General features: G+C 42.7%; 1 protein-coding gene across 1 annotated transcript; it reads left to right on the top strand.

Annotated features, from left to right (window-relative positions):
• Positions 1 to 1395: 1395 nt before the first annotated feature.
• On the top strand, positions 1396 to 10134 carry LOC121281981 (fibromodulin-like). Its single transcript, XM_041195279.1, has 3 exons — positions 1396 to 1542; positions 6764 to 7547; positions 9983 to 10134. Exons 1-3 carry the CDS (start codon positions 1396 to 1398, stop codon positions 10132 to 10134), a joined length of 1083 nt encoding a protein of 360 aa, XP_041051213.1.
• The last annotated feature ends 7593 nt before the right edge of the window (positions 10135 to 17727 follow it).

Genomic DNA, 17727 nt, shown 5'->3' with positions numbered 1-17727 from the left:
GAATAGCTTGTTTCTGTCCCATTCTACATAAATTGAATTATCCAGCCCTTAAGCATTTAAATTAGGATAGTTATAGGGCAATTAACAATGCAAAAATTTAAATAAAGCAGCTTCAAACTAGTTCCAGTATTTACTGATTCCAGGTTTTACTGACTTGTATAGAAAGATACCATTTTAAACAGATACTTTTGCTTGGGTACTACAAAATACTGTGACTAGTCACGTTTAGTATCTCAAGAATCAATAACTGCAAAGCAGGGTTTATTTTTTCTGGTCCAGGATTAGAAGGATTTCATGTCTGCAGGATCAAAAGCCACATCCTTAGGGGGATCTAAAGGATATTATCGAACTTATCTGAACTCTTACTGAAATTTGATAAACTTTCCAGCAATTTATAAACGGGCCCTTTTCCCTGCTTCCTGAGCTCTCATTTTTAAAATAACAAAATTTAAAATCTGCTCCTGTGCTATCGCTTGAAATTACTATTAAATGTATGTACAATCGTTTCAAAGAATCAAACGGACATAACTGTGCTTTCTTTCGACATCCTAATTTTAATTTGAAATGAGCTGTTTGTTTTTCCAAATCCCTGTGCAAACAGACTCAAGTTTCAGGATTTAAAAAAATGATTCTCAAACCAAATTCTCTAAGTCTGTAGAATCATGGCAAGTTAAAAATTGGTAGCAGAGTTACCAGAGGGCGTTATACATTGTATCATCAATATACTCTACGTGCAAGAGATAAAGTGTCACTACAAGGGCATTTTCTTTTGCTCTTTCCTAAAATTAAGTTAAGTTTTGTTCGCTTTTTACTTTGCTTGGCTTCAGAATTTTTCCCATTTGTTAAAAAAACTCATAAGAATTTTAGATATCTGTTGCTAATTTCACAAACTTTGGGGGAAGCACCCCTTATGGCTGGGGATGGCGAAGGAATGGAGAGGAAAAGGTATGAGCTGAATTTCCAACCCTTCATCCTGGGAAGTAGGGCAGTATGCCCCTGAAAAGGAAGTTTTCAATTCCCTGAGGCATTGGAGTACCACCCTGATGCTAACATTGGTGTGGCTGCGACAACATTGGGTGGGGCTTGCTGCTGAGTGATCAGAGCAGTACCCTGATAGATTCTTTTATTATTGAAATTGGGGTCCTAGACATCATGAAGATCTTGGTCGCCATTTTTGGACTGAACTGGCCAGGTTGAACTGATGCACACCAACCAGCTGCTGGCCTAGCCTGAGGGGATCCCAAAATCCTCCTCTCTTTTTGTGGGGTAGGGAGAGGGATGCTTCTCCAGGCTCCACTAAACCACCCAAGAGGCACTGTTGTTTTGCCTCCTGTGTCCAAACCCCCCTCCACAGAGGGACCGTCTTTGACAGCCAGGAGCTGGCGGGTTGCCACAATGTCCTGGAACTCTGACCTCACCCCTCAGCCTGCTGAAAATAAGGCCCATCCCTCAAAACAGAATGGGCTTCCCACTGCAGGTTGGGACGTTCTTCCAGTCACTGGAAGCCCCTGGCAGTGGAATGGGGATTATTCGGCCCTACGTGTTTAAACATGCACCTGTTTCACCAAATCCAAGCAAGAGAAAGTAAAAATAAGTATAAAGACATAACTACAATATTATGGGGAGTAAGTTCATCAGACCCCAAAAATGGACATGGGGATCGCGATGCACAATTAACCCATGCCCATTGATCAGGAATAAGGCAGCACATTGCCTGGTTATTTTGGGTTTATTTTGCTTTAATTGTACGCATGCTGTGCAGATGTGTGCATGGTTTACACACTACAGTCATCAAACATCTGCTTAGCAGATAGCCTTTGAATAGCCACCTCTGGTTTGCCATGGTAGCTCAAATGCAGCTGGCTTAGTGGACTGCCTTAGAATGAAGGATTATGACCGCAGCCAAGATACCAGGCAGTGACCTGCATGATTTGCTCCATATGGGCCACATACCAGCTGGCTGAGGGAATGAAATCCCTTTCATTTTGTTATAAATATTTAGTTCATGGTCCATAGTAATATTGTAGAGGTAATATTATCCTAAATGGGCAGATTAAAGGTTAACTCTAGAAAATGGGATAAACTACAGCATCTTGAAGATTATTACACTTAAAAGATTGGGGTCATGTTGGGGTTAACAGCTAGAAAGGTAAGATCATAAAATAGCAGGCCTGCAGTTGTCACATTCTGCTTTCTGGCCTTAATGCCACCATCAGCACCTCCTTTAGCCAGTACCATTAACAACCCTTTGTCCTTCTGTCCATGACATCTGTGTCAATCTCTCCTTTGTCCCCACCTATTGCTGGCCTTGTATCCAGTTTCACCTGCTCCACCCACTCCTCCCCCTTACACAGTATAAATTCCTTCACATTTTTACTTCTCTTTAGATCTGAAGAAGAGTCATATGGACTCGAAATGTTAACTCTGTTTTTTTCTCTCCACAGATGCTGTTAGACCTGTTGAGTTTTTCCAGCATTTTATGTTTTTGTTTCAGGTTTCCCGCGTCCGAAGTATTTTGCTTTTATCTTATGTCATTATGGAGATGCGTGGAGCTTAAGAATGTTCTATGGTTTCAATTTATCTGTTTATTTGCTGGGGGAGTGAGGTATTCTGCAGCAGTGTGGAAAGGTCACACTGGAAAGGTGCTGCAGTTAGCAGGTTCCAGACAGCAAAACAGTTGCTGTTAGCTGGCTCTGTGTAGTTTATGCTCAGGAGAAATCCCTGGAGTCATTTGTTAGCTCTGTGCACATAGGGCTGCCTGGGGAGCTGAGAAGGTGTCAGAAGATCACTGGCTCTGGGATAGAAAGGGTTAAGGCCCAAAAGAAGCCCTGGGAGCCATTTATAGCTTGGTGTAGCTGGGGAGATTAGAGCTTGGTGAAACCCATAGCCAGCGTCAGCCCAGTGAAACTAGCCAGCTATTAAAGAGCTGAAATTGCACCGGTATGTGGAGGCTGGAGGGCAGAGTCAGAAATCCTGGGGGAACAGAATCTCTGGGGATGAAAATAAAACCCTGGGATGTGTGAAGTCATTGAGGCAGTCTGAGTTGGAGCGGCTTTGAGGGAATTCAGAGGTTTGATCTTCAAAAGTGAAAAGTTTGGAGTCTCATATGAGGGAAACAGAGTTTCAGTGAGATCGGTTGACTCACAGTGTTTACTGATATTTGGGTTGGTTGCTGAGAAATTTGTGGGATCTCTGTTGGTTGTGTTTACTATTTATTGTACAGTGGGATGTGTTTGGCTACAGTTTGCCTGTTAATTCATAACTGCCTCATATTAACCCTGAATAGCAGAGTATAAGATAGATATTATAGATTGTTTTATCTTTTTAACCTTGTTTAGTAAAGTTTATTTTGTTTTGTTCAAAACCCTTGTGTGTCCTGGTACATGAATTACAAAAACTTGGTATGCAGATGCAGCAAGTGATTAGGAAGGCAAATGGGAAGTTGGTGTTTATTGCACGAGGAAGGGAATCAAAAGGTGGGTGTATTACTGTAGAAGGGCCTTGATGAGACCACATCTGGAATACTGTGTACATTCTTGGTCTCCTTATTTGAAACTAAGATATAATTGCATTAGAAGCAGTTCAGAGAAGGCTCACATTCCTGGGATGAAAAGCTTATCTTATGAAGGAAGATTGAACAGGTTGAGAAGAATGGAACAGGTTGGGCCTATTGAACAGGTTGGGCCTATAGCCATTGGAGTTGAGAAGAATGGAACAGGTTGGGCCTATTGAACAGGTTGGGCCTATAGCCATTGGAGTTGAGAAGAATGGAACAGGTTGGGCCTATTGAACAGGTTGGGCCTATAGCCATTGGAGTTGAGAAGAATGGAACAGGTTGGGCCTATTGAACAGGTTGGGCCTATTGAACAGGTTGGGCCTATTGAACAGGTTGGGCCGATAGCCATTGGAGTTGAGAAGAATGGAACAGGTTGGGCCTATTGAACAGGTTGGGCCTATAGCCATTGGGGTTGAGAAGAATGGAAAGTGATCTTGTTGAAGCCTATAAGATCCTGAGGGATTTGATAGGGTGGATACCAGGAGGATGTTTCCACTTGTGAGAGAGGTTAGAACCAGGGGACACAGCTTAAGAATCAGAGGTCTACTATTTAAGACGGAGAAGAGATTTTTTTTCTCTCATAGGGTCATTAATATGTGGAATTCTCATCCCCAGAAAGCAGTCATCACTGAATTTATTCAAGGCAGAGACAGACAGATTTTTGATAGACAAGAGAGCCATGGGTTTTGGGAGGTAGACAGCAAAGTGAATTGAGACCGCAAGCAGATCAGCCATGATCTTATTGTATGGCGGAGCAGGTTCAAAGGGCTGAATGGCCTAATCCTGCTCTTAAGTCCTATGTTCCTATATTTTTATGGAATCTTGTGTCTTTATTCTCTTAGCAAGTGTCTTGAATCTTAAACTTTGTCTACTTTAATCAAAATGTTATTGGTCCCTAACCAGATCCTCCCAAAAAATTGGGGGTCTGGTCTAGGATCATAACAATTTCCAGTGTATTGACATGCAATGTGCCTGCAGGTCAATGGACTCTGTACCCTGAGGAAGCCTGCAATCCTAGCAAAGCTTTATGCTTCTCTCTGGAAAGTAAGAATAAAATGTAATTAGATTTCATTGAATAGAGAGCCTCAGTGGGTGCAAGGGTGGGCTGCAAACTCAGAGATGTTATAAATATCTCTAGCCCCAGCCTGGGAAGAGCCAAAATCATAAAAATTCATTGCCACCATTACCTTCATAGTGATTGACATAGTGTCTTTTCCCAGCTCCTCTGAGGATGTTGCAGTTGTGGCTGCAGCAGATTTCAGTGAGGATGTCCTTAATGAAGCACACGTGTCTCAGCGAGATTCAGGTGGAAGAATTGCTTCCTGAACGTCCTGGGCGGATAGTGCCTCCTGCTGGGAGTTCTTCTCCCCCTCTTCCTCCCTCTTCCTGCAGTAGGCCCTGTTCTGCTTGCCCTCCATTCTTTATAGCAATCTCAGTCTGTTCCACAAAGAAAGAAAGAGACAAATCTCCAGTATACCTGTTCTGGCACTGTCGGTTGAGGGAATAACATTAGCCAAGACATCGAGATTACTCCCTGCCTTTCTTCAAATAATGCCATGAGGTTTTCAACATCCACCTGAACAGACAAACAAAACTGTGAGCTAACACCTCATCTGAGTGACAGCACCTCTGACAGAGCAGCATTCCCTCAATACTGCACTGAGGTTCCATTCAGTGGGAATCAACGGATCTTCTTTCATAAGGAGTTGGGCCTTTTTTCCTTGTTTTGACTGAATTTTTTATAATGTCTACTCAAAAGATCTTTTCTCTATTTCTTGTTTGAACATCAACAAGATTCAGAAAATCGAAAATGGAAACTCTATTTTTGCCTTTCAAAGTACAACATTCTCAAACTAACGTGAAACTGTTTTAAGTAAATGTTTTTGCTTCCATGACACTCAAAAGGGGCATTATGCACAAGTCTTTCTGTGGGTTTCCATCAATAAACCTAAAATGAATAAACTAGTATATTTCTCATTTCGGATTTCTTTTACCCTCTTGTTAAATAAAAATAGACTCCAGTGTGAGAGAAAACCACTAGCTTGTGACAAGGTAACTGTTAGTCTTCTCCTGGTGCTGCTGAACTCTAAGGAAAAAAATATTGAAACTTTGTACCTTACCAAATGCCTTTAGGGAGTCATGAATTTTTGGAGCATTTTTATTGGCATAATGAATGCAAGAGATGGCGTATGCAATAGCCCAGGTGCTAGAAAGGAAGTAGTAAAGGAAGAATTTTACAACTTCTCTTCTGAATCAACCCACAAAGACTATTCCTGAGATTGGTCAGTCACAAATAAGGGGCACCTGGTTAGCTGACTCATATGATAAATGCCTATTTGAAAAGCAGGTAACCTATTTTGGTCTATCGTACAGTGGATTCAACAGAAATAAATGTAACGTGGAGACGGTATAGAAGAGATCTGCTTTGGTGATGTCATGCTGAGAGGCCTTAGTTAAGAGGCAAGATTAGAGAAACTGGAACTCTGTTTATTAGAATAAGGTAGGTTACAACAACAGCAAATGGAAGTGTTCACAAGTATGAGGAGTTTTGATAAAATAAACAGGCAAAATTATTTCCATTGGTCGGTGGGGGCTTAACATTTTAAACAAAGAGGGAGATTAGTAATTCTTTAATGCAATGGATTATTAGGCTATATGTCCTATCGGAAAGAGTGATGGCAACAAGATCCATAATAGATTTTGAAGTGAAAGTAGATAACAATTTGAAAAATAAACATCCCAAAAAGATATGGAGAAAGGCCAGGAGAACGATACTAAGTGAATAGGTTCTTTAGAGGATCAGTGAAGGGAAAGCAGGTTGACTGTCTCCATTTCTGTTGTCAAGAAGTGCGATTGGACCAATGTTTGAGGAAGATATGTTTACAGACTGTGCTTGTAAATCATTCATACTTGCCAATAATTCCTTTAACTCTGGCATTTATTTTAAATGCCTACTCTAAGTGAAGCAGATTGATAAAGGTAAATGGTCACAATCTTGCTCCAATGATTTAGTCTTAACATGTCTACAGAGTAACAAAGTACTAAGATTAATTTTATACATGTTAAACCCCCAGGATGAAGCTGACTCACCTGCTGGTATTTGCGGCCCTGTGTGGTGGAGGTGCCTGCCGGTACACTTATGGATATTTCAATTGGCTCTCGCATATTATGGGATATTCTCGGTCATACAGTAAACACTATTTTGAGACTGAACGTGAGCCTCCATTGCCAACTGATTGCCCCGATGAGTGCACGTGTCCACCTATCTTTCCCAGGGCCATGTATTGTGACAGCCGTAGGTTAAAATCTATCCCCCAGGTGCCAGCCCGGATGAAGTATGTTTACCTGCAGAACAACCAGATTGATGCTGTTCCAGATGGGGTGTTTGACAATGCCACCGACCTCGTCTGGGTTGTCCTCCAGTGGAATAAAATCTCCAGTGATAAGATAGGCACAAATGTATTCTCCAAGCTGACAAACCTGGAGAGGGTATACTTAGGCCATAACAACCTGACCGGGATTCCGTTTCCTTTGCCAAACTCACTGAGGGAACTGAGGGTTGCAGGAAATAAGATTTCAAAGGTTCAGCCCAATGCATTGGAAGGGTTGGACAACTTAACGATGCTACTGCTGAACGACAATCAGCTGGAAGATATTGGAGGGTCTCTCAAAGTTTTAAAGTCTTTATCTTATTTGGACCTCAGCAACAACCATTTAAAAAAACTCCCTGAAGTACTTCCAGACTCACTCCACCAGCTATACCTGGATTTCAACCAGATCAGCGTAATTCCTAATGAGTACTTCAGGCAATTTCCTAGACTTCAGTATGCAAGGATGTCAAATAATGAACTGACAGATAATGGGATACCTTTAAACACATTTAATGTGTCCAGTTTAATTGAACTGGATCTCTCTCATAACAAACTGCAGAAGATTCCTCCTGTCAATGAGAACTTAGAAAACCTGTATCTTCATGCCAACAAGATCAAAGGTGAGTGCGACATGATTCCATTATCAATGGACTACAATGCTCCCTATAAAAGTTTTCCATGAAATGGAGCCCAAGTTCTGATCCTTATTCACAAAACCTTGATGTAATCTGTGTGTGTGTGTTGTAAGGACATTTGGTGGGAACAGAATTGTGCTTAGCTGTGATGGTTCTCATGGCTTAATAGTCCCCTAACACTCAGGCCCTGAATTTCCACAAAGCCAGCCTGCTACCAGCCCCACCAGCATCCCGCCCCCTCCCAGACCTGCCAAATGTAATTGAGCCAGAAGTTATGTGGCTGTAAATTTCCATCAGGAAATGTTTGGAAAACAGCCTCTGTCCAGTCAAAACATGACCCATAGTACTGGAGCCGGGAGGGGGTGGGTAGTCAGAGGAATGAACTGTCTGGATGCTAAGAAGCACTCAACATACATCAGTGTCTGTAACATCTTCCTGAGTGCCCAGGATTAGATCTTGGCCTGGTTACTCAATCAAAGTGCCAGCAACAGTGTGGTTTTCAATCCCCCCAGAAAGGGAACTGATGGAATGGATGAGCCAGTGCCTTACTGGCAATGGCACTGGTTGCTGCACTAGTAACCGACCCTGGCCAGCTTTAATCTTTCCTGCCACACTGGTGAAAATTTAATATTATTAATTCTTGGGATGTGAGTGTTGCTGGCAGGGTTGGCATTTATTGTTCATTCTTAGTTTCCCCAAGAAAGTAGTGATGGGTTGCCTTCTTGTGACTGAGTGGCTTGCTAGACCATTTCAGAGAGTGGTTAAGAGTTCACCACATTGCTATGGGATGGGAATCACACTAGACTGGGTAGGCACGGAAGAATTTCTGCCCTAACGGACCTTAGAGTGTTCCTCGTGATGCCAGTGTCTGTCGCTGCCAAGCAAATTACACCCCCTTGACCTGAATATCTCAGGAGTGGAGATGACTGACGTGCACTTCACCACACCAACACTGCTGCGACATGGCCAAGATAGTTAAGCCCCTCATTGTCCACTTGGCTGAGGGAAACTGTGACATCTTTGAAGGTGTCCCTGAGCCCAATTTAGCACTTTACTTGGGCTGGATGAGTGGATGGTGGGTGAAATGAAGGAGAGATGGTGCGATGAGAATTGGGGTATGATAAAGCAATGTCCTGACTGCTAGCACCTAGCAATCATCTTTCAAATGATATGCTGCAAACTCTTAAAAAAACTAATGGACAGGGAAAAAGGAGCTGGCCCATCGAGCCTGTGGCACACAATCGGGTTACAATTAGTGTCATAATCCTCAGTGCTGCACCAGGGCAGGAGCAGCCAGAAGGGAGGGAGAAAAGGGAGCTCAGGGGAGGGGAGATCAAGGAGGTGGTGGAGATTGTAGATGTTGGGGTTTGGGCTAGATGAGGGGATGACGTTGGACGATTGCTGGTTCTGGGATGTCGTTTGCTTGTTGGCCTGGAGAAAACACTCCAGCTCCTCCTGAACCACAAGCAGTGCTGCAAAGTCACTCTCACCTTATGAGTCTGTTCCTCCACACCTCCTTTCACCTTTTAGGTTTCCGGAGACCCAGAAACCCAGTCAACGTTCATTCAAAATAGAACTCAATAATACATTTAATTGACAGGCATCCACCCTCCAGGCCACCCTCCTCCCTCACCCATTAAAAGCAGATGTGGGTGTGTTAACTCAGGTTTGGAATTTTTAAAATGTTACTTCCCACCCAATCCAAAATCACTAATTCTTAGGGGCTAATATTATCCCTTATATCATGTGAGAGCTGGATTTCTTTTCTGCCTAGGGGATTAGATCTGTTCAAGTTAGGTCCTGCATTGAATTATCAGGGCCAGGATGGTAATTTGGATTAGTTTCTATTGTTGGGGTAGGTGGTGGTTGTGGTGTGTGGGTGCTTCAGAAGGATTGGAGAGCAATTTCCCTGTTTTTTTCCCCCAAAATTAGCCTGGATTTTGATTTGGTAGTTTGTGTCTCTTAGGAAATCACATGGTTTTGGGTAGGATGATGACCCTAGTGAATGTGTTTATTGTATATATTGTATACAAAAAGTATCACAACTACATGGGAGAGGATTGATGGAGCAGTGGATCTTTCCCTGTCTACCATTGTTTGTACAAGATAAACTTCTCCAGGGGATCTCTGTCTCTTTGGTCTGCTCTCAGCTCAAGTTGTATTATTGCAGAATTGATGCAGGAACTCTGGTGTTACATTTATACTGTGAATAACGCTAAGAACAGAATCAGGCACTAAGTGGCCTAAACAATCAGCTCAGCAACGTGTTCCAAAAGCAATTTAATATTGGGCATTCCAAAGGGATAATAGCACATTGTATTTGATGTAATATCTGATGAGCTGAATTTTATGTATCAGCTACATGTACTCTTGTACATTTTCAAGCATGTCTCTGACATTTCAGTTTGTGATGTTTGCAGAGTTTACTGTGGACAGCTTCTGTAGAACCATGGGATTTATGAGCTTTTCCAAGATTCAAGTGCTTCGACTGGATGGCAACAGCATCGAACAAGATAAGATACCACAAGAAATGCATCAATGTCTTCGCCAAGCAAGAATAATAAACATTTAATGTGTATTCACCAATCTTATCATGTAAACTTTCTTCTATAGCTGGAATATATAGTGACCAGACAACTAACTTCTTGTCTTAAGAGACTTTCCTGTATGTTATCTGACTCTTGTAGCATGTGATTTGTTGCAGCAAGATGGAGAACTAGTCCTCCTTGAATCTACTCAAGAAATTGTTCCCCTTGCTTCAGGAATGCTTTATCGAGCATTACAGCGCTCAGACAGAAAATCGGACGACAGGTGGTAAATGATTTGTTGCAGGATGTACCACTGCACCAAGTCACTCCGAATCATACCCATCAAATTGCTCCCTTTGTTGTGTATTGCATCGAGTTAGACAAACACATGCTCAGCTGCAGATAGCCATTTTTTAAGCAAACTTTATTTACATTTCCCCAACAGAGAGGGCGATGGAACAAAATGCTTAGCTCTTGCAATTTATTGCACCCTCGCATCAGGAATTTCCACTGATGCTGTTATTACTTTATTGCTTCACAGTCTCAGGATGGATTCATTGAACTGCCAGCTACTAACATTCCATGAAATGATAAAAGACACCAACCCTTCACCTCTGGTTTAAATATAGTCCAAAGAAGAACAATAGCAGTTGGCTTCTTTCTAATGCCTATTATATGCCCTATTTTTGGAAGGCTCTAACTAATTCTTGCCTCAATGCACATGGGGTTACTGCACCACAGTCCTCTGGTTTACTGTCTTAATACTGGATCCTGAGAATAGAAAAGCTTCCTCGGCCCATGTAGTATACAATCCTGCAGCCATTTTTCTAATAGCATTTGTAAAAGAATCATCATTTCCATTGAATTTTACATTTCCATCTCTTATTTTGAATCATTCTTATTTAATTCCTGAATACGTTACAAAGGAACAGAAAGCTCATGGCATGACACTTTTTTATTTTAATGACCTGTCCATTATTATTTGCTATCGAATCTAAATATTTTTTCAAAATTAAGACACTAAAATTCTTTTTGGGGTTTAGCATTTTATAGGCCTGAGTGTTACAAGCTTATGAACTTTATTTTCATCATTACAAATCATTTTCAGTGCTGATATTCTATTTCAGATAGTCAGCTGATGAAGAATAGAACTGGAGCCTAATCTCTGCACACTTTATAAGCTTTTATTTACAGAGATACACATTACAAACATTCACCTCCAAACCCAAGAACAATAGTTTCAATCTGCTCCTAAATACAGGAGCACAAGTGAATTCCCAGTTTATGCCCACTACCTGAATACAATTACATACACAACCAGTATTAATTAACAATTAACAGCTGATTCCCCAATTCCACCCCCACCCCCCTCACAACCCCCACTTTCCATTGCTCTTCTCAAAGGTGCCTAGTTATACAGGTTATGGGGTTCCAATGTGTTGGAAGTCTGATAATTGCTCACCTAAGATCTTCATCTGTGAATTGAGTATCAGCAGGCCAGTTTATCAGTGGGGGCATCATGACTATGGCTGCCCTCAAATGATAATCATAAATTACACTTCATTGCAGGAGTAACTGGATGGAGACTAGGAACAGAAACCTGGCTGAATTTGTTTTCTACCTTGTTCAGGAGTTACTGTGGACAATTTTATTGTGTTAAAAACAAAAAACTGTGGATGCTGGAAATCCAAAACAAAAACAGAAATACCTGGAAAAACTCAGCAGGTCTGGCAGCATCGGCGGAGAAGAGCACAGTTGACGTTTTGAGTCCTCATGACCCTTCAACAGAACTAAGTAAAATTAGGAGAGGGGTGAAATATAAGCTGGTTTAAGGTGTGGTGGGGGGGGGGGGGCGGGGAGGAGAGAGGGGGTGGTTGTAGGGACAAGCAAGCAGTGATGGGAGGAGATAACCAAAAGATGTCACAGACAAAAGAACAAAGAGGTGTTGAAGGTGGTGATATTATCTAAAGAATGTGCTAATTAAGAATGGATAGCAGGACAAGCAAGGTAGCTCTAGTGGGGGTGGGGTGAAATAAGACTAAAAGGGCATAAAAGGTATAGATAAATGATTGGTGGAATACATTAAAAATAATGGAAATAGGTGGGAAAAGAAAAATCTATATAAATTATTGGAAAAAATAAAAGGAAGGGGGAAGAAACGGAAAGGGGGTGGGGATGGAGGAGGGAGTTCAAGATCTAAAGTTGTTGAATTCAATATTCAGTCCAGAAGGCTGTAAAGTGCCTAGTTGGAAGATGAGGTGCTGTTTCTCCAGTTTGCATTGAGCTTGCAGTGAAGCTCAGCATTCTTTAGATAATATCACCACCTTCAACAACTCTTTGTTCTTTTGTCTGTGACATATTTTGGTTATCTCCTCCTATCACTGCTTGCTTTTCCCTACAACCACTGCGCCCCCCCCCTTCTTCATCACCATCCCACCCCCCCCCACCTTAAACCAGCTTATATTTCACCTCTCCTAATTTTACTTAGTTCTGTTGAAGGGTCATGAGGACTCGAAACGTCAATTGTGCTCTTCTCCACCGATGCTGCCAGACCTGCTGAATTGTATTGTGTTGCTTGGTGCATCAGTTGATACTGGTTTGTTTAACACAGACTCAAGGGCCAAGCCTTGGACCATGTAAACGTCAGTATACTGCTATTTCAACACCTGATTAAAAACAAAATTCATCCCAAGTGAGAAGCAAAGGAAAGAGCTGTCTGATTCAGTAGTGAAGCTTGAACCAACTGAAAAAACATAAAATAATTTTAAATCTGCCCCAAGTCCCATGTGACCACATGTCTGTCATTGTGCTCTGATGAGAGAAGTGTTATTTTAAAGAGAAATGTTAATGTGATTTAAAAGATAATTTCTGTTTGCACTTTTAACACCATTGATTCCACAGAATTACTAGCCGGCAATTCTGCTGTCCTGCCCTTAGTCAGGAGCAAACCAATGTTAGACATAATATGCTATAACTATTCTACGATTCAATCAGCTTATTCCACTCACAGCAAGCATTGATATTGGGCACCAGTTCAGGGGTCAGCCACAGGAAGCTGCTGACCTAGATTACCAAGCTACCTGCACAGAGTTACTGCTGACCTTTTGAGCTCAGTTTCTGCTGAGCTGTAGAGTTTTAAAAAATTATTGCCATGTTGTGTGTACCAAGAATTAAAATAATTCCTTTTTGTTAGGTCTGCATAAAGTACATTTACAACCAGGCAAATATATTATCTTGTTTGTCCTCTGTCATTCTTCTTGTTTATTATAAAATTGTCTTGCATTCTAGAACAAGTCTCTGTTAGAATAATTAAAGAAAGATACTGATTAATGGATGGTTTAATGGTTTGGATCAAAGCAAAGATGATATTGTTAAACTGTCTATGTGCCACAGAAATGTGCTATAGATTATCTAAATTATTAATATTTTCTTGCGTTTTTAAATATAACTTTGCGAATCAGAAATGGTTGTGTTTTCAGCCAATTACATTCAGCTCCCAGTCAGATTCCACAACAATCTGTAAGTGTCATTGTTGTCTGGTTATATGAATGAGCCAGTCACATCCTACCAATGTTATTCTCTTTGACAGTTCATCGTTTCACTAAGTTTCCATGAAAATAAAATGCATTGCATAAGAAACACAGACAAATATTCACAAACTTACCCTTAGGGCAGAAATATGCGCTGAGTGGGCAGGTACATTCCCGACCTGCTCGAGCGTAAAATGACACATGATGACATTGGGCAAGCATCCCGGCATCAGCATGCACTCACGTGATATCTCAGTCAGTGGGTGCGCAAGGGAGTCAGCAGCGTGCCCGCCAACAATTAATAGGCCTAATGAAGCCATTAAAGTCATAATTCAATTAAATATTTTGCTGCCTGTCCAAGCTTACGGTTAGCGGGCAGGCGAAAAGGTCAAGCGGCCTTTGGATTTTTTAGGAAACCTCATGCACGGGCGGAATGAGGTTTCCAACAGAAATCAAAAATTAAATGAAAATGTTTTACTTTCATTTATAACATTGTCCCTGCTCATGAGCCACATGAGGAGACATGTTTTTAACATTGCTAAGTTTTTAATTTTTGAGTTTTTAAATCTCCAGCTCCCTGAGGCAGTTTTGGGCCCCACCCCCACCCCCACCCCCACCCCGGTAGCGCTGCTGCGGGCATTTTGCGCTGGCTGTTAATTGGCCAGCCAGCGTGAAATCACGACCGTGGCCCGATCATGGGCGGCAGACTGTTGTGCGGCCATTCCTGGTCCCAACCGCTGAGGGGAAAATCCTCCCCATAAACCTGGCTTCAATAACTTTCCACTCTTTTCCAAAAAACAGCCTATGAGCCTCAGAAAATCCTGGACTGTATGTATTCCTTTCCCTTCACCATGCTCCCCCACACACACCTCTACCCTACCACACACTCTGCACCCAACTGGCTATTAGATTAGACCCCCAAGTGCAAACAAACAATATTCAGAGACATGAATCCATCTTTGATGCAAAAGGCAGCTATCGCCTGAATCAACAACATGACCTGAGTACCAAAGCCTTTCTCTCTCTACATATACCAGCCTGTGAACTTTAGATCCCTCCTAATGGACATACTGCCCAGCTCCCTCCGATTCCCCCATTCTGTGCTTGTTGGTCCACCCTCCAGTGTTCTCCACACCCTGGTCCTCTTCCTCCAACTTTTTACACTACATCAGTGGCCCTGTCCTGCTCCTCCCCCTCTCTCTGTGATAAGCCTCTAACTCCACTCCCTTTCTCTTGCTCATTGTGTTGGACCAGGCATCTGTTACCTGTGCTCCTTCCTGGCCAATTCTAATACTGCATTAAGAACCTGCAAGAGATTTATTTCAATAGATGTACATTTAAGAACACAGGACTGATTTGGATGCAATTTGTTAGACTGACTAAACTTATATCAAATGCTCCCCTCTTAGATGACAGTGTAAACAGTTTCAGTCCACATCAATAATCAGGGGCAGAATTTTCTGCCTGTCGGGTGGGCCTGACCCAATCTCTGGCGGGCGGGGAGACGATCCCCGCCAGGGAAGCAGGCCCCGCCGCCATTTTAAGTGGGTGGGCCTATTAAGGCCCGCCCAGCATGATGTCTGGCTAGAAGCGCTATGCGGGTGGGAGGGGGGGATTCCCCAAAAGCGATAGTGCGCTCTTTAGCACATGCACATCCTCCTGAGGCTAAGCGCTGCCTCAAGGAGATCGCTGACACTTTTAAAAACGTTAAAAGTAGAGAAAAAATAATCCTTAACATGTCTCCCTCATGTGACAATGTCACATGAGATGGGACATGTTCATAACTTACATAATAAGTTTATTAAACTTTTTTAAACCCTGCATGAAATCTCACCCCGCCGCCGGGTGAGGTCTCATGTTTTCTCTAATTCCCGCCGGGAATTTTCTCTAAGTCCTGGCCGACTCGGCAACCTTAAGGTTGGACGGGCAGGTCCTTTAATTGTTTCAATGATCCTTTCAATGGCCTCAATTGGCCACTGACTTGTCGGCGGGTCCGCAGCTGATTTTGCTGAGCCCCCACCTTCCTGAAAATTTAACTGGGGCGGAATGACATTGGGGGTTCCACCTGACATCGTCCTGCGTCATTTTATGTGTTGGCAAGTGGGCCCTGCCCCCTGCTCGCCATTGGCAAACTTCTGCCCCAGGTCTTCCATTAACCATAAGACCATAAGACATAGGAGCAGAAATTAGGCCATTCAGCCCATCGGGTCTGCTCCGCCATTCAATCATGGCTGATAAGTTTCTCAACCCCATTCTCCTGCCTTCTCCCCGTAACCTTTGATCCCCTTACCAATCAAGAACCTATCTATCTCGGTCTTAAATACACTCAATGACCTGGCCTCCACAGCCTTCTGTGGCAATGAATTCCATAGATTCACCACTCTCTGGCTAAAGAAGTTTCTCCTCATCTCTGTTCTAAAAGGTCTTCCCTTTACTCTGAGGCTGTGCCCTCGGGTCCTAGTCTCTCCTACTAATGGAAACATCTTCCCCACATGCACTCTATACCGGCTTTTCAGTATTCTGTAAGTTTCAATCAGATCCCCCCTCATCCTTCTAAACTCCATCGAGTATAGACCCAGAGTCCTCAAGTCCTCAAACGTTCCTAATATGTTAAGCCTTTCATTCCTGGGATCATTCCTGGGATCATTCCTGGGATCATTCTCATGAACCTCCTCTGGACCCTCTCCAGGGCCAGCACATCCTTCCTGAGGTACAGGGCCCAAAATTGCTCACAATATTCTAAATGTGGTCTGACCAGAGCCTTATAAAGCCTCAGCAGCACATCCCTGCTTTAAATTCTAGTCCTCTCAAAATAAATGCCAACATTGCATTTGCCTTCCTAACTACCCACTCAACCTGCAAGTTAACCTTAAGAGAATCCTGGACTAGGACTCCCAAGTCCCTTTGCACTCCAGATTTCTGAATTCTCTCTCCATTTAGAAAATAGTCTATGCCTCTATTCTTCCTACCAAAGTGCATGACCTCACACTTCCCCACGTTGTATTCCATCTGCCACTTCTTTGCCCATTCTCCTAACCTGTCCAAATCCTTCTGCAGCGTCCCTGCCTCCTCAATACTACCTGTCCCTCCACCTATCTTTGTATCATCTGCAAACTTACCCAGGATGCCCTCAGTTCCTTCATCTAGATCATTAATGTATAAAGTGAAAAGTTGTGGTCCCAACACTGACCCCTGCGGAACTCCACTAGTCACCGGCCACCATCCTGAGAAGGATCCCCTTATCCCCACTCTCTGCCTCCTGCCAGACAGCCAATCTTCTATGCATGCTAGTATCTTGCCTCTAACACCATGGGCTCTTATCTTACTGAGCAGCCTCCTGTGCGGCACCTTGTCAAAGGCCTTCTGGAAGTCCAAGTAGATAACATCCGTTGGGTCTCCTTTGTCTAACCTACTCGTTACCGCCTGAAAGAATTCTAACAGATTTGTCAGACATGACCTCCCCTTGATGAAACCATGCTGACTTTGCCCTATTTTACCATGCACTTCCAAGTATTCTAGAATCTCATCCTTAATAATGGACTCTAAAATCTTACCAACGACCGAGTTCAGGCTAATTGGCCTGTAATTTCCCATCTTTTGCCTCACTCTCTCTTCTTAAACAGGGGGGTTACATCAGTGATTTTCCAGTCCTCTGGGACACTCCCTGACTCCAGTGATTCCTGAAAGATCACCACTAACGCCTCCACTATCTCCTTCAGAACTCTGGGGTATAATCCATCTGGTCCAGGTGATTTATCCGCCTTCAGACCTTTCAGTTTTCCTAGCACCTTCTCCTTGGTAATGGCCACCATACACACCTCTGCCCCCCAACTCTCTTGAATGTTGGGGATGTCACTCATGTCTTCCACCGTGAAGATTGACGCAAAGTACCTATTCAGTTCCTCCGCCATTTCTTTGTTCCCCACTACTACTTCTCCAGCGTCATTTTCCAATGGTCCAATGTCCACTTTTGCCTCTCTCTTAGCCTTTATATATCTAAAAAAAACTCTTGCAATCTTCTTTTATATTACTGGCTAGTTTACCCTCATATTTAATCTTCTCCCTTCTTATTTCTTTTTTAGTTGTCCTCTGTTGGTCTTTGTAGGC

The sequence above is a fragment of the Carcharodon carcharias genome, chromosome 9, assembly GCF_017639515.1.
Source record: "Carcharodon carcharias isolate sCarCar2 chromosome 9, sCarCar2.pri, whole genome shotgun sequence".
Classification (NCBI taxonomy): domain Eukaryota; kingdom Metazoa; phylum Chordata; class Chondrichthyes; order Lamniformes; family Lamnidae; genus Carcharodon; species Carcharodon carcharias.
This window is presented reverse-complemented; position numbering and strand designations above follow the sequence as displayed.